This window comes from Protopterus annectens, chromosome 7.part0 (assembly GCF_019279795.1).
Source record: "Protopterus annectens isolate FY-2018-M chromosome 7.part0, PAN1.0, whole genome shotgun sequence".
Classification (NCBI taxonomy): Eukaryota; Metazoa; Chordata; order Ceratodontiformes; family Protopteridae; genus Protopterus; species Protopterus annectens.
This window is the reverse complement of record NC_056739.1, coordinates 33,469,460-33,492,276: the sequence shown is the minus strand read 5'-3', so window position 1 is coordinate 33,492,276 and position 22,817 is coordinate 33,469,460. Positions and strand designations below refer to the sequence as shown.

Genomic DNA, 22,817 nt, shown 5'->3' with positions numbered 1-22,817 from the left:
TTTTAAGGTGAGAGAGACAATCTTCCAAAGTTTAGCAATGTAATTTGAATGCAGAAATTCATCTGCAGAGTTGTTTAATGCTGAGTAAGAATCTGTTGCTGGAACAGAGATTTATGAGGGGTGTGTAGAGATGGAGGGTGTTTTATAGAGTGGACATTTCTCTGGTTTGTGTGAAGGTTTGTGAGCCGTGAGTAACTGATTGTAGGTTAAGTATTTAGGTAGTTCTAGCCACTAGATGTTTTCATGCATGGCAGTGGTGGGTTCTATGTGGAAGGACAGCTGCAAATTTTGCAGTTTTCTTGTAACATGAATCATTTATTTTTAAAGGCGATATGTAGATTTGTAAGAATGGGGGATGCATAAACAAATGTTAGGAAGAGATATGCTGATGCTAATGCCTTCTTAGAAGAGTCAGTTAGGAAAAGTGTAGTACAGTAGAAGAATCCATGTTTTTAGTTTTTTTTTTGATAGCTAGGGTAATGTGTTGGTCATATTTTAGATTTTGAATAGGTGACTGTTTCTATTGTGGTGGTCTTAGCTGAGGGAGTTTTGAAAGATTGTATCCAATGTTGTCTTATCTATCTGTTATCAAGCTGGGGGTTACTGGATCTGACCCTGTTGTGAAAGCAGCCATTACCAGAATCTTCAGACTAAGACCTCTGCCTTTTCTACCCTTAATCTCCTCCTGTAGCACTCTCTCCTTAGATCTCTGCCGCCATTCTATTTGGATCGTCGGTGATGACAAGCTCTCCTAGCTGTATCCTTTGGCTACATCTAGCAAACATGTTTCAATTGCCTACTTTACTCTGCATGTTTTCCCCTTTTAGATATAGGATAGTAGACTTAATTTCATTAGGCTTAATGATAGTTTTAGTGTTTTTTGTGTGGTTTGTTGGGGTTAGGTTTTCTTCTATGTGATGTGCTTGGTGCTGCTGCCTTTAATTGTTTAACTTTCCAGTTTCTGCAGTTAAAGGGTATATGACCCCTTTTTTTGTAATGTTTATATATACCCAGTTGTTAGATAATAGGATTTTTGCTGTGTGTACAGATAGGTGGGTAGGTGAGTAGGTACTTACAGTTGTAGTAGTTGTTGCTGTGGTTGTGTATGTGAACTACTGCTTATGGTGCTATGGACACCCCTAAGACTCTGGGGTTTAAGAAGTGCTTGTCATGTTGGCATAAACTAGCACAGCAGGATGCTCCTGATGAGTGTGCATACTTGTACACCAGTTGTGAGGCATGTGCTGGCGTTAGCACTTGTAAAATTGAGAGATATGCAAAGTTTGTCTTGAAAGGGCTCCTCAAGTCAGTGTCTTCCTAGGCCTCATCTCCTTCCCCTAATATAAACCTAATAGACAGAAGAAGGAGTGATCCAAGAACAAAGATTCTAAGACCCACAAAAAGGAATGTGAGGGTCACAAATGATCTTTCTTTTCTTTGGAGAGTTTACTGGAGCTGAAGGTTCAGCAACACTTCACCCCCACCAGCTCTGACTCCTTCAGATCCCTCTGTGCCAACTAGTCCCTGATCCCCAGTCCTAACTATTGAATCCTGAAAATCTCCAACCCTTTGTATTTAAAGAACCCTCATAATTAAGTACCAGACAGCCTGCACAGGCAGACTACCATCCCCTTCCTATCCCATTACTCACACAGAGATTTCTCTAAGGTCATCCCTTTCTCCTCCTCGGGTCTAATCTTAACCTTCTTGGATCTGTGCCTTAGATCTGGCATCAACCAAGAGATCACCAAAGCCACAGTCAGTGTCATCTTCACTTAAGTCCATCAAGTTGCTTGGGTACCTCAAACCCTCAGATCTGGAACATTTGTTGAGGCTCAGATTCAATTAAGAATTATCTCAGCCTCTTTGGCTCCCCCAAAAGCATGAGGTACTGGTTCCACCTTTAGTTGCTCTTCTGTTGATTCCTTTGGTTCCAGGATTGTCAGGTCCAACTGTGCTGCCTTCCCCTCCAATCTCTAAATGCAAGCTGATCAAATCGGCTTCAGGCACCAATATATCCCTCAGATCTTTGGATCCTAGGTGCACTGGATTCAGCCATCTGACTTTGGACTCAGCCTTTGACACCATGGAGAAGATTCTTTCCTATTCGGAGAAGGGGATTCAGCAGTGTCTTTGGATACACCCCATTCTGTTTGATCTGAAACTGCGGATCTTTGCCAATCTCCTCTAGGACAGCCTGTAAATTAGGTCCTCGGGTGTCCCTATATTCAGGACCCCCTGCTTTTTATCCATCTATGTATGGGAAGGAGCATGGCAAAAAGCAAGTCTAAGAGGAAGCACTTGGATTCCTTGGAGAAATCCCTCACCGAACACACTGACCTTGATGACAGGGAGGGCTCTCCCAAAATCCTCTATGATGATGCCTCTTTTGGTGATTTGTTGAAACTCTTGAGACAGCATAGGAATTTGACAACCGAAGCCCCTTTCCTAGAGTGTCAGTGTTCCTGGAGGCCTTTGGTGCAGGCCCATCCACATCCTGGGTGGTTCCCCAATGGAGGCTCTTATAGACCTCATGACTTGGAGGGCTTGGAGAGAACCAAATGTGATGGAACAGATCTCCAAGAAACTGGTTAAGATTTTTGCCCCCCTCCCAAAGACAGACCCCACTGTTCCAGCTGTGGCTGTCATTGTGAATGTGGCAGCCATTAAAAAGGATATTTCTGAACAGAGCTTCTTGGTCCATCCACCCAACAGGAAGTCTAGGGTACTGGACCATTTGGGAAAGTGCACCTATGCTTCAGCCATCCTCACTCTGAATGTATAGAATTACCTTGCCCACTTGATGAGACTTTATCATTACATTGTAGCTGAAGTGTCAAAGGTTGTCAAGCCATAACAGCCTTTAGAAGCTCAGAAGTTTCTGTAGGTTCAACTGTCTCCTATGGAGTCTATATCTAATGTTTTTATGAAGCTATTGCCCAACACAGCTAATGGGATGTCACCCACAACAGGCACCAGCATTGCTATGCATCATCATCCCTGGATTGCAATTTTGCAGACTGTTTCAAGGTGTCTTTTGTTAATGTACCCTTTAACGGTACCTCCCTTTTTGGCCAAAAAGTCAAGGAGACATTTACTAGGACCAAAAAGGACAGAAAGATATCTGCCACTGGAGTTCATTTCTCAACCTCTCAATAATCCTTCTTCAGGAATAAGAAGGGCAGGAAGCATCTGTGTTTTTCACAAAGTGCATAAACCTTTCCAGGATGCTCCTAGGAAAGGTTTCCTCTGCAGCAGAGGGGGCAACCATAATGGATGCCACCTACAGGACAGGGGCAGTCCTCAGAACCAAGCTTCTGTGGGAGTTTCTCTAAGAGGCCCTCCCTGAGCCCCTAAAGGGTTGCTTGACTACTGCTTTCTGGAAGCATTCAGGAGTTGCTTGGCTTTTTACCAAAAAGCTTGGAAGACCATCACCTCAAATGCATGGGTATTGACGGTCATGTTCTAAAGTTATTGCATTCTCTTTTTGTTCACCCCGAAAGATTCACAGTCTGCAATTAACAAGGCAAAGTTCACTGTGTCTACAGGCATCTCACATTCTGCACCTTCACAGGACCTCTGCTGATTCAGTACTTCACCTCCCTGGTCACTTGGCAGTTTCTGTTTGTCTCGTACGTCTTCCAAGATTCCACATAAGAGTTTTACAGTGAACTCTTGCAGTTCAGTGGTCCTATCTGACTCACCCCATGGACTTTCCAGTGCTTCTGACAAGCATTTGTGACTGCCACATTTGTTGGGGGGGGGTGGAGTCCATGCTGGTCATGGTGGGGATGACCATTTGTTCTTCCCCAATCCCAGGCCATGATAACTATGGATGCTTCTCTTCTGGAGTTGGCGGGAGCCTTTTGAAGAGAAAACTGAGGTACTCAGTGAGCAGCCAGGCCAATCTTCACATCAGTATCTTGGAAATGAGGGTGGTCTACAAATCATTGCAGGCATCTTCAACCCCAAGGGTGTGATTACCATGCAGACTGACAACACGTTGATGGTGTGATATCAGAGCAAGCAAGAGGTAGCTTGGTCCTATCCCCTGTGTTGAGTGCCCATGAGGGTTTGGCAGCAGGCAGTATCCTCTCAATGGTTTCCCAGAACAGCAAACACCCTGGCAGACAGCTTGAGCAGAAACATTCTTCTGCTTCACAAGTGGTCCCTGAATCACAAGGACTAAGAGTAGATTTTCAGCTGTTGGGTCACCCCCTGCTACAATCTTTTTGCTTCTCCATTCAACACAAAGTGTTGCAGTTTTTACAGCCTGATCCCGCTGAAGGGACAGTTCTTTGGGACATTCTTCAGCATGCTTGGCCCTTGGGTCTCCTCTATGCCTATCCTCTATTGCCCTTGATGATCACGTTTCTTCAGAAGGCAGCCCACACAGAACAACTGTCATCCTCATTGCTCCCTTTTGGCCCCACCAAGTTTGGCTTTCCTTTCTTTGGCCCCATCTTCTGCACCCAACATAGGTACTAGATCCGGTTCTGGATCTGATTTCTCATTCAATGGGATTACAGCTCCCAAACCTTTGCTCCCTCAAGCTGACAGCATTGTGTTATCTATTCTGATGATGGCCAGGAATCCCAAGCTCTTCCAGAGAGACATTCAGATACTTTCTACTACTACTTCCCAGAAATGATTCACCAGGAAGGTTTATCTACCAAAGACTTGGATCTTTTTCAGCACCTTTACATGCTATTCTGTACTTTTTGGCTGATACTTTTTATTCTGGTCTTCGCAGCCAGTTGTACCTTAACTGTAGAATACCTATTCCTAACTTTCATGTTGGTAGAGAGAGTACTCCCATGACAGCTATCAAGCTTTCTAAGGCCTTCTTGAGAGATATCTTTTCACTAGTCCTACTAGTCAGGAATCCAGTGCCTCCTTGGGACCTTTCCCTGTTGCTTCAAGTCCTTTATAGGTCTCCCTTTAAGTTATCATCTATAGTATCCTTTAAGCTTTTGTCATGGAAAACACTCTTCTTGATGGCTATCACATCAGCCAGGAGAATTTAGAAACTTAAAGCATCATCTTCCATACTTCCTTGCTTGATTTTTCATAAAGATTGATTCCTCTTAACAAACCCATTGTTTTCTACACAAGGTTGCTTTTGAATCTGATTTGAACAAGCCTATTCAGTTGCCAATTTTCTTTTCAAATTTCAGTAACAATTGCTTCATTATTTAGATATTCATAGACAATGATTCTATCTGGCTAGGACCGACTGTTTTAGAAAATCTGACCAACTGTTTGTTTCCTTTTCTAAGACGTTTCTAAGACTGGACTTGACAAGCTGGTTTCCAAAGTGACCTTATCCAAATGTCTTTCAGATTGTATTTCCGTTGCATACTCCTTAAAATGAATTCCTTTACCTGTGAAACCTAAAGATCCTTCATTGAGTACATTTGCTACCTCAACTGTCTTTTTCTTGCAAACTTCTACTGATGATATTTGTGCTGCAGCTACTTAAAATACATATAATAATCATACCTTTGTGTCCCATTACAAGCTGGATGTACAGTCCAGATCTAGAGCTATCAAAATGTTCTCTCCTAGGGCCTACATGGGGGTTTTACTAGCTGGCGACTCTGTCCCCCAGGTTGAGACTGGATGGATAAGACAACATCAGATACACAAGTTATGTACTTGCATAATGATAGATCCATATTGCTTGTATCCATTTGTCTCAACCATCCCACCCTCTCTCCCCCTCTGTGCCCTTTCCAAATTGTCATTTCTATAGTGGGTGCTCCACGTTGGCAATGGTAGTCTAGCCTTAAGGATCCTTTTTTGTTGTCTTCAGCTCCTAATCCTCCTTAATCTTCAGTATGATTATAATTCGTATTGGTTCAGAGGTTATCTTCTGGAAAAAAAAACTTGATCTGAGGAAAAGAGTGCTACAGTAGGTGCTTATAGGTAGAGGCAGCAGAGCTCTTATTCTGAAGATTCTGAGAATGGCCAGTTTTGGATCTGAGTCAGATATGATAACCCACAGATTGAGACAGACCTTACATACAACACTGATGTATTTTTATGGTAAGTACATAACTTTTGGGGTTTTTGCTGATTTATGCTTAGGTGTAGAAAGCATTTTATTTTTTTAACAGTAAATAAGAGTTTTGCATCCAGGACTCAGTGGAAGAAAAGGATTCTTGGGTGATTTGAAGCAGATGTGGAAGATTTGGTGCTGTGCATATAAGAGTAACATTGTCTGCATTCTGAACAATGGTTGTATTTTCCTGCCTAAGTTGAAATTGTTGGCTAAGAAGTTAAATAGCAGGGGGCCTACAATTGTTCCCTGAGGTGTGCCAGCAAAGACTGATAGGAATGGGGAGACATTTTGCTTCTATGTTATAGCATGTACCTTGATAGCTTGCTGTGGAACCATATGAGTGTTGAGTGGCAAAGGTCTATGGAGGAGAGAGTTCATAGAGCAGTTTTTGGTGGGAGAGTGTGTCAAATACATATTCAGAAGGAGAAAAGTCCAGGCTACCTGCATTTCTACTGAGGTTTGTGGCATTAGTGAAGCTAAGGAGAGCTGTAGTAGTACTGTAGTAAGGACGAACACCACATTGGGTTAGGGACAGAATATTTTACTTGGTAAGATGTTCTAGGAGTTGATAGTTTTTTGAGAGGGGTGATAAAATGGTACTGGGGCATTAGCTGGAAAACTTCGTACTGGCCCAGCCTTTATGAAGTGGGGTTATATGCAATTTCTCCCAGACAGGTAGGTCACAGTTTTCCATTATAGAGTGATTTACCAATACCGAGACAGGGAAAGCAAGAGCATCATCAGGAATTCGAAGAAATACAAATGGAGGATTACCAACTGCTGGGGTGTCATTTTTAAGCTTTTGCAGGTGTTTCCTAATAGTTGAAGTAGAGGCACATTGAAAAGTGAAGATTTGATGGTTTTATGCAGTGAAAAGGACAGTGAGACTGGTATTAGGGTTATCACTGACTGAGTGAAAAGGTATTGAATTGTCTAGGTATAGAATATGAAGGGATAGTGGATATTGGATATGGTGTTGTGGTTTGGCCAAGCCATAAATGATTATTCATATTTAACCAGAACTGTTTGGGAATATGCTGGTACTTGCTTTGCAGTTCGGTATAACAGGCTTTTTTGTCCTTCCTAATTTTAATTTTTGTTTGGAAAGGTTTATAAAGTGATTGAAGTTCTGCTAGTTTTACTGAGTTTTACTACTGGAATATAGTTTCCAGGATTTATCTCTGAGTAACATTAGTTGCCTGGTCTCTTTTGTTAGCCAAGCTACAGAGTTAAATGTTATTCTTTTTGGTCTAAGTGGACCTAGTTCATTTAGTTTTTTTGGTAATGTGCATATAAAAATGAAATACAGTATTACTTAGAGGCATAATGTTTACAGTATTCCAATTGCATTTTTAGAGATAGGAGGTAAAGTTGTCTTTACTGAATAAAGAAAGGCTCTATGCTTGGTTATAATGGATGTATTTGATTAAATGGTTTGTTTGCTGTACTGCATATGTTGGGAAGTGGTCAGTGATGGTGTGCGCTAGACAACCAACAGTGCTAGTTCAGTTTGGGGTAATAGTCAGGATCCAGCTGAGTGTGGAATGCCTGTTGCTGTGCTTTTTATTCTTGTTGGCCAGGTTATTAGTTAGGTGAAAGCAGAGAGAGAGAGTGGGGATGTTAGAACTCATGAGTTGCCAACTTACATTGAGGTCTCCTAATATGATGGTTTCATGGTGGATGTTATGAGACCTCCAATGCAGAATATATTTCATTGTTGTGGTATTATTCCTTTGGGGGGTAATGCTATGATACATGGGCTCTTTTGGTTGTTGATTTGTAGGTGTTCAATCCTAGTTTCTGCATTGGAGGAATGGGGTGGGAGTGGATCTAGGCAGTGAGTTGCAGAATGTTTCTGTAAATAATTACAACACCATAGGCCTTTGCATGTTCTACCATTTCTTATTGTGTTGTATCCTGGGGAATGATTTCCTAGTCCTTAGTGTCCTGCTTGAGCCAGGTTTCAACGGCCACAAGTATATCAGGGGAGTGTGAAGCTATGGAAGCATGTCAGATGGCTAACTTGTTATACATAATTCTAAGACTCATGTTTGTATGGAGTAGGCTGGCACCTGCCTTGAAGGAGGAAGAAATGTGAAAGCAGGTGTGGTGCCTGAAAGCCAAGTGTGTGACATTTATGGAGAGGGGCCAGGATATGGATGGAATTCACTCACTAGGGACAGTGTGGGACTAAAGTGTAAATATAATAGGATCCATTTTTCTTTGTACTTGGACTTTTAATTAGGTTTATTGTGTATGTATCTGTACCTGCAAGAAGGTATTACAGGTATTGGGGTAGAGATTAAGAGTGGTAACATGGTCGTAATGAACGGAGTTTGTAGTTTGGTAGGTGGTGCTTGAGGGGGGTGTTACACTGTGGTGGAGTGGATTGAGATAAGATTTGATGTGAGCGATGAGTGTTGGTAGAAGTAGCAAAACAGTGTGAAGGAGTGCCATTTTGATTGTTGGAAAGGTGATGATGATAGTGTGTGTGAAGCAATAGTGACTTGGTGTATTAAGTTAAGCGTGACGTGTAGGAGGAAAGGTTAAGGTCAAGTAATCTGAGAAGGGAAGAGGAGGATGACAGAGAGAGGAAAACGTGCTGTAGGTTGTATTGGTAGTAGCAGAATAGGCTTATGGTAGAAATTTAGGTACGAGCCAAAGTCATTAGTAGGTGTTTACTATAGTCTATGTGTGAGTGGATTGGGGGAGATGCAAGAGAAATTAGGAAAGAGTAGCTGCGTGAAAAGATTAGGAAACAAAAAGAGAACAGCAAGTGATATGTGGGAGTACATAGAATGGGTTTTGCAGTAGAATAAGCTAATTGAATAGTAAATAGGTGGTGTCTGATAGGTTGTTGTGGAAGGGGTAGAGCTTAGTAAGTACAAAAGTAAAGTAGCAGAGACTGGGAGGGAATATTAGGTAAGGTAAGGTAAGGTAGGACAGTAGAGTGATCCCAAGCATAACAAGGTTGAACGGGGAGGGCTAACAGCACGAGGTCAGTAGTTAACTCAGAAAACAATCTAAACGTGAATAGAAGTGGACAAGTCACTATGAAGCTAGTACAGGGAAAGTGTTAAGAGATACAGGAGAATGTAGATTATTGCTTAGTTAGAGGGGAAAACTCATGCATCAGCCTGAAGCTGAGGCCAGTATTTAGTGGCAAAAGACTTATGTGGGGATAGTTACTGCAAAACAAGGGATTACTAAAATATCTCAAGCTACACAGTTTAAATATGAGTGAGACAGAGAGAGAGAGAGAGAGAGAGAGAGAATTCTTTGTTTGTTGGCATTACAATAAACTTTTATTCACTTCTACCTGGTTTCATTGAAGGTGTTGTGGACTGTTATGAGCATTGAACAGAGGTGAATTTCCAAGACACGGAGACGGAATTTTGCACACAGTGCATTTGCTGTTTTTTCTTTTCTAGTTGAACTTTTATGGTTGCTGCCCTGTTTGCTTCAGTTGAGTTCAAAGGTACAAGAAGGGGGTTTGTATTGCGCAAGATTCCAGCAGCAGTGCACCATAGCACTGTATATTGTTTGTATTAATTTAGCTCCATTAACTTGTTAAGCACAGGGACATTTCAGTTCTATTATTTTCAAAAGTCTACACCTACAATGCTTTGCTTTGCCTTTGAAAGACTTTTTGAGTCCTTGTGGAGTTGAAGTTTGTGAAGTATCGGTGCCACTAGAACTGTGTTCTCTCTGTGCTTCACTCTCAGCTCAGAAGAGCAAATATGGAAGCTATACCTCACAGGCAGTGTTGGGCAGTGAAGTACCTTATAGTATTTCTAGCAAAAAATCACTAATGAATTAGTGGAAAACAGACATGTAAGAGGACGAGTGTACTGCTACGTGTATGATCACATGATCACTACAGCTGGAAGCAGTTTGAAGATATCCGAGGTCATCAGATATGAGTCATTTAGTTGTTCCAGAACCCTGGAAGGATTTCATTTTCTTGTCTTGCCCTAGTCCTTTAAAATCAACTATATTTCCATGATTCTGGCATATCAAATGCATTCCTGTTTTAGGAGATCCCTTTAATACCATCTTTATAGGAGATTCTGTTGTAAACCTGATGAGAATATTTATTCCGACATTAGAATTTTGAATTCTTGAATTTGGGGTCTCAGTAAACTTTAAATACATCACCTTACATGTGGTTTTAGCACATATATTTCACCATTATGTTGCTTAACTCTAAACGTTTCCCAAATGTAAAAATGTACAAGGTAGTTACTGGAGGAGTCTGGTAGAACTGATAGTAGAAGAAAATAACATTAAGGATCACACTTTTACCCACTAACTTCTTTCCAAAGTAGAATAAACTGATAAGATTACTGGCATGAGAGAATTTTATTTCAGCAAACCTGGCATGGATTTTGATTGAAGTACAGCTGCAGGTGCTGTAGATAGGAGCCAGGCCTGGGAAACCAAGGGCGTTCAGACTGTGGTAAATTGTATTCCTAATGCTGCATAGGACCTGCCAGGTTTACAGTATTAGGGTTTCATAAAATTCATATCTTATTGAATAGTGTTCCAAGTTCTTCAGTCTTAATGGATAGCTTAAAGATCCATGCAGTAGCTCCATTATCAGCGACTTAAATGGCAATGCTGGTATGATGAAAGTCACACATGAAACGCAGGAATGACAAATTTGTGATGTTTCATTTGAAAACAAAATAAAGTTTGGGACTCAGAGTTTGTGTGAAGCTAGAAATCAAAAGGCTCTAAATGGAAAAGGCAACAGGCTATCCCTGTTCACAGCGAGAACAATAGTGTGTACGTCATGGATGAGAATAAAGGTATAGAATAAGAAGTTATACTGTCATTGTCTGAGACTTTCTTCAGCACTGTTAAGCACATATTTATTTTATTTATTTATTTAACATTTGTTTAATGGGAAAGTCTGACTTGGATCGAAGCCATTTTTCAGCAGAGGCCTGGGGAGAAACGCTCCATACATATGTCTTTGTGACATGGGAGGAAACCGGAACACTCAGAGGAAACCCACATGAATGCAGAGAGGACATGCAGACTCCACACAGAAGCCACACCAGCAGAGAATCAAACTAGAGGACCTCTTGTTGTGAGATGACAATGCTACTACTGTACTTCTGCACCATCCCTATCCATATACTGGGTAACCATGTTACCGGGTAACAGAAGTTTACTGCCCAGGAATTCATAAGTTCACAGGATAATAACCAAAACTAGGCTAGCTGCCCTTGTGGGTCATTTTAAGCCTATCCAGTTTCACTTTTTCTGTTCAAAATAATCTATCCCATTTGGTTATCAATTGGCCTTGCCCATTCCATGATCAATAATTATATATTACCCTTAATGGAAATAAGTGGGATCATGCCACAGATAATTTGAAAGTTAAAATTCAACAAAATAACAATGAAGCATAAGAGATATGGGTATTTGATTCTGTAAATCTGTCACACTGGCCTTTTCTTAAATTCAAAAAATGTTTCTGCCCATGCCCTGGATTAAAGTACTTTTGGCCTTCCTTCTCTTGCAGAAAAGCATAGGACTGGTACATAACAGCAAAAATCAAGGACCGAAAACTAAGAAAAAACCATGACTTGTAAACCCATAACGACACAAAAGTAAGGCACTAAAAAACAAACCAAAATTACACTAAGCACTTTCGTTCTTTTATTAACGAGAACTTCTTCAGAATGAAGTAACCCATTAACCACCCCACTATATACGATTCTTTTGATGATATAATCCACAGTATAACAACTGCATTCAATCAAGCCCTGTAATTGAACCTATCCAACATTTGTTTATAGAACCATAGACTCATTATAAAAAACTAATGCAAACACATCTTCATACAAAGCCTTCTCAAAACACAAAAAATTGAAAGATACAATATACCAATACAAAAAAATGTAAAAAATATATAAAACGTATATATAAAAAAGTTTTAATTGCAAATGTTAAACATTTGTATACTTTAACTTTTTATAAATATTTTGTCATTTATACCTGGAGCAGTATCTGCTCAAACCTGCCATTTAAATTCTAAAAACTCTAAATAAGCATTAATGACCCCACAAACCTCTACTTGTCAACTTATTCAATTACTAAATATTGAAATTTCCTAAAATCTCTACAATGTGGGACTTGCCTTGCTAACGCATTTTTTGTACTATCTTTTTTCTTAAAAGTCAAAATGTGCTCCTTTATTCTGTCAACTAATTTCCGCGTGGTTTTTCCAGTATAAAATTGATTACAATTTGAACATTAAGCAAGGCATATAAAACTTCACTTTGACAATTAAATCTACCATTTGCATTTAATACAAAATCTATGCATAAAAATGAAAACTACAAACTGTCATTATGAATCTACAGTACAAGCATTCTTTTCATTATTAGGAATCTTTGATGAATTCTCCAAGATATGTTTTAAATTCCTTGTTTTCTTATATATAAATCTAGGCTTTTCACCTAAGACCTCAACCAGTACCTGATTCCCAGTTACAATTTCCTTTATTTGTAATCCATCTAAATTCACAGGCAAAGCAAACGAACAACTCAGCTCTTGAAATTTAATCACCCCTTTCCACTTGGTTACCAGTTTTAGGAGAAAAACCTATTTTTACAATCGATGGTTGATGGGTTACTTCATTCTGAAGAAGTTCTTGTTAATAAAAGAACAAAAGCACTTGATGTTATTTTGGTTTTTTTTTTTTTTTTAGATTTTTTATAGTACCTTGCTTTTATGTTGTGGATTTCCCAGTACATTATTCTTTTCCTGTGAATGACCACAAGTGCATGCACATTGATTGCCTATTATCCTTTTGTATTAGGTTGGTCAATACTGAATCATTAATGTCTTAAGAATACAACATTTCCAGACTTGCTTGTCCATCACAGTAAAGACGTGTAATTCACCACGGTGTTTGAAAGTGAGAAGGGTACACTTGCTTTCCTATAAGGCATCCATATTCTGCATAGTACCAACAAGGTGAAACAGATGTGTGCTACTATAAAGCATGATGCCATGTCACATAGAAAAGTACGGATGTACTATTGTCAGAAGATATTTAATTCAGTCAGATAGCAGCCAAACATAAAAAAGAAGTCCTAGTAAGTGCAAGTGAAAAATCAGCCGAGTTTCTACTGGAAGCAATGACAAATCACTGATTTCCTTGCAAATTGCAAGGCACTTTAGTAAAAGAATGCAAATGGAAATCTCCATAAATCTCTAAACATTGACACTGCATTCTTTTCCCTTACCCATATCTGATCTCATTTCCATTGTCTGCACATTGTTCTTTTCCCAGTTGGCCAATTTATTTTCCAACAAACACAAATTTTGTCCTCAACACAACTGAGTAGGGTGGATGCCCTTAAAATGCCTCTAGTGTTGGGAATTGAGAAGAGTGAGCAGCGATCTAGATGGCAGTCAGGCATTTGTCCAAGGTTGGTAGGTTCACCTCAACACAACTGAGTAGGGTGGATGCCCTTAAAATGCCTCTAGTTTTGGGATGAGAGAAGAGTGAGCAGCCATCTAGATGACAGTCAGATATTTGTCCAAGGTTGGTAGGTTCACTGGCAAAGTAGTTGATCTATACTGTCAAATTATTAGCCAATGAAAGAGTTACTGCCCAAAAACAGTAATTTTTCCAAAGCTAGTTTTCATCATCAATGGGTTATGTACTGTTGATCTGTTTGTTGTGTATACAAAAACAGAAAAGAAAATATAGTCTGGATTTGCTATGAACTTTCTACTAACAAAGCTAGTGGCATGTGAGGTTGAGGACTGGGAAATTATCACTCTAACAGCAAAATGTTCACAGGAATCACCAAATAAGGGCTCGCACCAAGAAAATATAAAATATTTATGAAATCCACAACGAGAGTCATAGTCACAGCCAAAATTAATGCTTCCAAGCTGATACGTTTTCGATCAAAATCTTCTTCAGATACAAACAACCTTATAAAACAACCATAATATATACCCTATTATTTAATTGAAAAATTGCCTGTCCAATAAAATTCTTGCTTAAAAAACTCCCAATTAACATTTCATGGAAAAAACCCAAGGGACACATTACATTGTTTTAAAATATATAAAACACAATTGTCTCTAATTATTTTTAATACTTAAATAATTGTTAAAAAAAAATGTATCACTCTATTTTTTTTTTTTTGGTCTGATGTGTAAAGATTGAGCTTTAGTATACATATTTTGTATCACAACAATGAATGTTGTAAACTGCTATGGGAATGGGGTAAGGCCATTTTCTTCCACTACCCTGTTACCTTGATTTTAATAACAATATGCATGGGTGTGGGTCAACAACCCAATGGGGTAGGTGATTCTTATTTCAAAGAACGAGGGAGATGAAACTGTTTTTATTTTGTGAGTTTTATAGATGCAGTTTTGATTACTTTATCATCAATGCTATGGACCTGGAACAAGAATGCTATGCCATGTCTATTCCATCCTGTTAGCATAAAATTAGCATTATGTTATAAATGTCCCTACTGTGATATACCAAGCACCATGGGAGCAATACCTACAGGTGTTGCCATGTCTCAGTGTTGTTTGCAGGCCACAACAATTGCTGAAAACCTTGGTATTATTCAGAGGATGCCCCTGTAGTGGGATACCCAATGCATCTCTATAATGAAGGACAATTGTCCATACCCCAGCTTCTTCCCTCCCATCTAACCCTTCAGCAACCAATCTGTGGTTCACACATTGCGTAACATTTGTACAGATGGTACCATGTATCAGTACCAAACATTTCCACTGCTTCTTAGGACCAGAGAAAGAGTACAGTTCCATATGGTTCTATGAAAGTATGAACATTTACTCATATTAATATAACATGCAATTATGTTTTGTCAATAATTGTTCAAATGCCAGCTATTTCAGTAACACCAACTTATAAAAACTGAAAATGCAGATTTTAGAAAATAATTATTTAATCATTTACCCCAAACGGATGCTAGAAGGCCCGTCAGGAACAGGCATGTTATGATGCACTTCATTCCAGTAGTTCTTTAGAGGTTTATGAGCTGAAAATATTTCTGAATAAAAATAAAGCAAAATAAGTAAGCCTCAAGTCATGTCTGTGTCCTCTCACCAAATTATATACCACTTGTAATTGCAAGCAAGAAGGAAAACGTTATTTACCCTAAGAAAATATAACTTTGTTTCTTGTGTGGCTCCCATAATCTAGTCAGTTTTCCACATATAATCATTCCATTAAATGAGCAGATAAAAATATTTAAATGTTTTATTTACAGCTTTCTTGTAATGATGCTGTTATGTCAAATTTTCACATACTACACTACATGAATTGTTTAATGCAAACTGTTTTTTGCATTGTGTTCAGATACCTGTTATCCGTTGGGACTTTATAAAATTCAGAAACCACTGGATTGTTTTAAATTATCTTCTTCTTCTTTCAGCTTTTCCCAGTTAGGGGCCACCACAGCAGATCACCTGTCTGCTCATGAATGGCAGTGGAGTCTTATGGTGTCGAGTTGCCAGCTTGGCGCACAACCTTCCACAGAAGGCACACACATGCACACACTCACGCCTAAGTCCAATTTAGAGTGTCCAATCCACCTACAGCATGTCTTTGGTATGTAGGAGGAAACCAGAGCACCTGGAGGAAACCCACATGACAATAGGGATTACCTGCAGACTCCGAACAGAAGGAATCCCAGCCGAGGATTGAAATGGAGAACCTCTTGCTGTGAGGCGACAATGCTAACCGCTGCACCACCGTGGCTGCCCAATTATTTTAAATTATCAGTAGACTGATAACATATTTTTAAAATAGTATGCAGTCAAACAGTCCTTAGGTTTTTTTAGTTATATTGAAAGATGCCATCAACTCTATTTAAATGGCTACCAAAATACTTCCGAAAATGGTCTGAAATATGCACAGGGAGTATACATGTGACATGCGCCTCCAATAAGACCTAAAGGCTTTGTTATATTGGCCAGACATCGGGCTATCCTTGGCAGAAGATCCCTTCTGTAAAGAATACTGCAGCAGGGAAAACAGTGAAAAAAAGGAAATTTACTGCTATGATAAGACTTTACACACTATTACTTTACTGTCATACCTCTCAACCTCTTAGAGGAAGAAATTTGGACAACGCCATAAATAAAGGGAAGACAAAGGTCCAAAAATAGGGACACCTTTTAAATATTGCTCTTACAGACTTAGAAAGTAGATATAATAACAGATTTTGGTTTAGCATGGATTTTCAGAAGGTATGAAGTCTGAAACTCAAATGTTCATCATTATTTTCTGACTTAAATCTTCAACAAATTGCCAATGATTTGTTAGAAAAACACTATTTTATAAAAAAAATGGACCAAAAATATGAAGCAAAAATCTGGACAGTAGTAAAAGCCATCTGGATCACACAGCTCTGGGATGGTAGCAGGGTATCAATACAGTGGAAAAAGGAAGAAATATTAGAATATACTTACCTATAACATAGGTTCATAGTTGTGTACTAGGCTAATGGCTCTGGAGCCTTTACAAGCCTAGCCCAAAAAAAATTGCCCAGGCACCGTGCCACCCAATGTTAGCTCACATTGCCCATATCCAGTAGTGCAACTGGAATGATCCCTGGAGTGAACTTTCTGTTACCCATCCACTCGTCAAGATTTCTCTTGAAGAGGGCCAGTTAGGTGCTCTACTTGACATGAATGTGAAGCTTATTCCAGAGTATGGGCAGTCTTTGGGAGATGAACCTGTCCCTCCAGCATGTTTTGTTTATTGTGGTAATGAGGTTGTGATCTCTGGAGAATGTGGTTCTGGGGGATTGGGATTTCTTTAGGTGTAGCATTTCAAGTAGGGCTGGGTCGGACATGGCTTTGTAAGTCAAGCAGAGATCACCTCTAAGTAGATGATAAGAGACTGAGAACAGCTGAAGTTTCTTGAGTCTGTCCATGTAGAACATGTGTCTAAGGCCTAGGATTATTTTTGTAAGGCACTTTTGTGGCTTCTCCAGCTGTTGTAGGTGTCTGGTCAGGTACATGCCAAACGGGGCATTATATTCGATGATTGGTCTAATGAGGGATGAGTAGAGAGGGATGATGACCTCTTTATTCCTGGATGCAAAACCTTTGGTTATAAGATATGTCACATAGAAGGACTTTCTGACCACAGTGGCAATGTGGTGGTCGAAGGTGAAGTGGCTGTCGACCTGGGTACCCATGTCTCTTATGGCCCCTTCAGTGTTCAGTGGGCTCCCATCAACATGGTAATTCATGGGAACTGAGTTTTTTCCAAAGGGGATAATAATGCATTTTTTGGCATTAAGCTTCAGACCATGGTTCCGACACCAGTCATTGGTCTCAGAGAGGCCCTTTTGTAGGATGTCTGCATCACTTGGGGAGTAGTTGATAATGACTCCTAGCTTGCAGTCATCAGTGAACTTGGTCAGCCAGAGTCCTTCTGTGTTGGCCTGGACTTCTGAGAAGTAGATGCCAAACAGGAGAGGCCCAGAACCAAGCACTGTGGGACTCCAGTCATGACTGATCAACAGTCTGACTTGGAATCCACAACTTTCACTCTGTGGGTTCTGTCTGTGAGACAATTTGCAACCCACCTAGTGATGTAAAGATTGATGCCTAGTTTGGAGAGTTTATCAATGATACCTGAGTGGGGAATGGTATCAAAGGCCATGGCCAGGTCGAGGTAGGCTGTATGCACTGCCTTACCTTCATCCACAGCCCTGGTGACTGCCTCGAAGAAATCAACCAGGTTCAGCAGGCAGGATCTCCCCTTGACAAAGCCAAACTGTGTTGGGTCAAGAGTTTGGAGATTGCCTATATCTTTGTTAAGCAGGTACATGATGATGCGCTCCATAGCTTTGCATACCAGGCTTGTCAGGCTAATGGGGTGATAGTTCCCAGGGTCTATAGTTGCTCCCCCTTTATGGAGCAGAATGACTGTATCAGTGGCCATTCATTAGGGACATAGCCTGAGGTAAGGCTGTGATTTAACAGGGCACACAAATGTGGTGACAGTTTATTTTGTAGCTCATGTAGGACGCACCCAGGGATATTATCAGGTCCCATGGATGCTGTATTCTTGGCTTTGGACAATGCAGCTTTTACCTGTGCTGCAGAAATGGTGGGTACCAAGCTTTCATCTGGTATTGTGATAGGGCCCTTGCGTGAGGGGGTTAAAGTTGGCACTGAAACTGTTGGCCAGTATGTTGGCTATATCTGTTGGCTCAGTATAAGAGGTGCCATTGTGCAATAACTCAGAGCAAATCTGGGTATTGCCTTTGAGGTTTTTGGTATAGCTATAGAAGGCTTTGTGGTTGTTTTTGGTGTCAGGCAAAATTCTGCCTTCATAGCTGGCTTTAGAGGATTTGATAAGGGATCTCAGGTTTTTGTTGAGACTGATAACAGACAGACTGATAACAGACAGACTTTCACTAGGAGTGCACTGCTTTGATTTAAAATTGCAGCCAAAGACATGTTTAGTGATATGGCAGCACTATAGTGTGTCTAAGGCTAATCTGCCATTAGACTAGAAGCCAGGCACCATAGTGTAAATGCCACATGAACGTAGGGTTGCCACCTTTCATTGTGGCCAAAACTGGACCAAGACCAGACCCTTTGCACCTCCCATAACCCTGTCCATCTCCTCCCATATCCCCACCCATCTTCCACTCAGTTTGTAATGGGTCTATATCACCAGATCAAACGTTCAGGTTATCGAATACCTAAACATCGAACTGGTAATATCGAAAGCTGAAAACCATGAAAGGCCACTCTCATGCAGGGAAAGAATTCCCTTGGCCATAAAAAAAACCTTTTAAACCCAAATGTGTCCCCCACACCCCCTAACTAAATTTACCAACTCCGAGATTGCTCTACATTGGACAAAAGGGCAAACTCCACATAATGGCCAAGGGAATTATTTCCCTGCCTGAAAGCAGCCGTTCATGGTTTTTGACTTTTGATATTACCAGTTTGATGTTTAGGTATTCAAAAACCTGAACATTCAATCTGGTAATATAGACCCTTTTGTAACATCATTGTCGCATCAGGTAGGGAGTCCTCTTTTTCCTTTTATGATGCTTTCTTTCTGCAGATTTACTATACTTTTCTGTAAAAAAAGAGCATAGTAAATATGCCAATTTAACAAACTCTGATAGTCTGTTTCTTATTTAGAAACATAATACCTTACTTGTTGCAATGTTTTCCAGACTCCCAGACAGTCAGTTTGATTTCCATATAGTCTGGAAAAAAACATATATGTGGCAACACTACATGAAGGAGAAATCACTTCTGACTTCTGCCATTAGAAGACAGTTTCTTGCAAAGCATTCCATTGAAGTTCTCCTATTGGACAACAATACATAGCTTTAGTGGCTTATAGACTGAACTCTTGAAACCTACATTTTCAAATGGAATTCTGTAGTGATTTTAAAAATAACATTCTAAATTTCTATAGTATTGGATTTTTAGATTTTGTGATCAGTCATATGTGCCTTTGAAAGATCCCTGCTTCTTATCTTCCTGTACAAATCCCATGTTTTTCAGTGCTACTTACTCTAATTTTATCTGTCTGCAAAGTAAAGCAGTGTTACTACATGCTGTGCCATTTATTTTAGGCTGTCATATCTTCAGGGATTGTACACGACCAGCTCTGTCAGTGAACTGCAGCAATTTACTTCCACTGAAACTCTCCATACACAACAGATACACATATGTTATACCTGGGGTCAAACTTTAATTAGGACAGAGACTGGATTGGGTCTTAGAATAGATAACTCACAAAACCAGTTTGATTGAAATAAGTCCAAAGATTAGACCACTGCAATTGCTGAATTGGTGACAAATCAACTGGCTGCCAATGCAGCACAGTACAGAGAAGTAGAACCAAGGGGTGTCTGCAGGAAGATAAGTAGCAGGGAGCTTTATCTGAGCTGCTGTCAGATGCATATGTAAGTATGGAGAGGAAACAGAGGATTCTGGGAGTGGTTGTGCAATTGGTGTTATACAGAGGAATACATAGCTGTTTACCTAGACTAGATGATAAGGGATTCTGTGCCAGGGGCCAGCTGCATCTAACCAGAGATGGGAAAGAGATTCCCAAAGATAAATTAAAGAACTATATGAGTCCTTTCCAGCTGAAATGGGGAGGTCCAGAAGTATAATTACAGAGTCTATAGAAAGAGAACAGAGCAAGAAGCCATGAAGGAGGCAGCAGCTGATGTAATGAATAAACAGTGGAATAGTGCACCTCAGGTAAAAAGTATGAAAATGGGTCCATTGTATACTCTTCTCAAAGAAGACAATACAACTATTGTAAACAAAGCAGAAACATGAGTAAAACTGGACAGAGATTAGGATACTGCAATAACTGCTGGTGTGTATTGAAAGGAGCCATAGAAGGAAATAAATGGGAAGAGAGCAGTGTGTGTTTTGGATGGGATAAAAGGCAGCAATTAAGGAAATGAAGGAGACACTGTTATATTGGCCTTGAGGACAGAGGAGAGATTAGAGCCACTGGTGGGCACCTTTGGCATGCAGATCAGCAGATATTGAAAAGAAGAATTGAGGCCAGAGGAGAGATTAGAGCTACTGGTGGGCACCTTTGGCATGCAGATCAGCAGATATTGAAAAGAAGAATAATGATAGGCTGAAAAACATAGTCGAAGTGAAAGAAGAGCAGGACAATCACAGTTATGGGCGATCTTTAAACTTCCAGCAGGAAATAGAAAAGCATTGATGTGCACAGTCAGCAAGGGAACAGAAGTAGTAGAAGCTCTTATAGAAAATAGATTTGATTGGAGTTTAAAGTATCCATGCAGGAAGGGGAAGTATCCTTAAACTAGTCCTCAGCAATACAGATGGGATAAGGGTAGCTGAGGTGACATAGTCAGTGGCCAGACTTGCCTGTGATTTCCTATTACTTGAGGGGAGCCAAGTAATAATAAATGTAGAGATCTTAGACGGAAAGCTGCCTCCAGTCTGTTAAGAAATACAGCCATAAGTATGGAAGGTCTGGCCTAGCTGAAAACAACTCAAGGGTGGGGATGCTATATGGATGCAGTCAAGTCAAAAAGGGATTTAAATACTCAGTCAAGGGGAAAAAAAGAGGAGGTGGTTCCGGATAAGCAGACAACTAGCTCACTTAAAGACGGAAGGAGAGTGCATATAGGAGTATGAGAAACTGGGAAAAGGATGGAGAAAAGAACTGGGAGGTGCTGTAGAAAGCCATCAAAGTTCATCCAGAAGTGCTAAGGTTTTTCTAGAGAAGGAAATCATCAGAAAAAAAAAACCTTCTGATACAACAGGGAACATAGAAAAGATTGGACAGGATGAAATGATACTATAAAAAGAGATGCAAGTTTGAAAATGTTTCAAATGATTCAAAGAAACTTAATTTATTCTTCATCTCTGCAGACACACACAAAAAAAGATACATGGGTGTCAGCACAGGAATGCAAAGGGGAAGCGACTGGAAGCCATATAATTAGGAAAATCACAAGTTTTAAGAGAACAAGATTCACATTTGCTGCCTCGCAGGGTGCTGAATCTCCAGAATCTCCTTAAAAACTGATATGTCACATGGCTCAAGAATAAGAACAGTATTTCCCTTGTCAGAAAGTGTATCAGGGAAGGAGCACAGTCAGTAAAGAATCAGAGGTCATGTTCACTTCTCTGTAACGTTATGGAAATGTTGCTGTTAAGCACACTACCTGCCATCCTGAATTACATTTATTCTATAGCATGGCTTCATGCAGCAGGGGCATTTCAAATCCAGTTTTATCCTGTTCTATGGCTGAATCACTAGTGGTGATGGCATTAGGAGCCATGTGAGTGTGGTACGTCTTGATGTTAACAAGATATTTACTGTGGCATCTCTTAGGAAATTGGTAAGGAAGTTAAAGGGCATAGTACAATGCATAGAATGCTGGCTTGTCAGAAGCGGATGATGGTGATCATGGAGGTACTATCAGGATAATATCCTTAAGATGTGCTCTTGTATACTGCTCAGTATCTGGACTTCTCTCATTTAGCATGTCAGTGTTGTGTTTGTACTCAGCTAAGAAGCAAGGTCAGGTTGTATGTTGATGTCAGCAGCACTGATACAGAGGTCACATATGAAGAAGCCAGTCTAGACAGATTTGTAGCTGCTGGTAGACAGGACTTACAGGTGGAAGCTGGGACATAATCTAGAAAAGTACCAGTTTAAACATTTTGGTGAGAGGCTGGAATTCATGAGAAATATACATGCTTAGTTAAGTAATCCTATGTGGAACCCAAGAGGAAAGGAATTAGGGATAGTCATAATCAGTCCTAAGCTGGACAATCCTGTGGTGATCATTCCATTATACAGTAATAGTAACACAACATCTGCAATTCTATGTCTACTACTACAGGCCATATCATTAGTCTGGCAGAAAGCAAACAGTAGAGAATAAACAAAATCTTGAAGGCTGCATGTTAGATAGCTAGTTAAGAACACATTAGAAGATAATGAGGCATTTAACACCAGGGGCAAAATGTTGTTATAGGGCAACTTGCAAGAGTGGAACTGAATACAAAGAACAAGAAAGGTGAAGGAGAGACACAGATGACATATGGAAAGTGAGCTGTTGAAAGAAGGCTTGAGAAATATTTAACAAGAGTAGCTGAAACCTGGGATCGACTGTCTGGAGCAGGGCCAAAGTGTAAGTACTTAAAGGGCTTTAGGGATACCTAGAAACAAATAATG

The 22,817-nt window shown here is 40.0% G+C and overlaps 1 protein-coding gene across 1 annotated transcript in view; it reads right to left on the bottom strand.

Moving 5' to 3' along the window:
- The window catches only part of LOC122806222 (complement receptor type 1-like), a 424,151-nt gene that overhangs the window by 387,532 nt on the left and 13,802 nt on the right, over positions 1-22,817 (bottom strand). The window contains exon 2 of the mRNA XM_044076465.1: positions 15,039-15,132. Within this exon, the coding sequence (XP_043932400.1) occupies positions 15,039-15,093 (55 nt within the window). The 5' untranslated portion in view covers positions 15,094-15,132. The remainder of the gene's footprint in view (positions 1-15,038; positions 15,133-22,817) is intronic.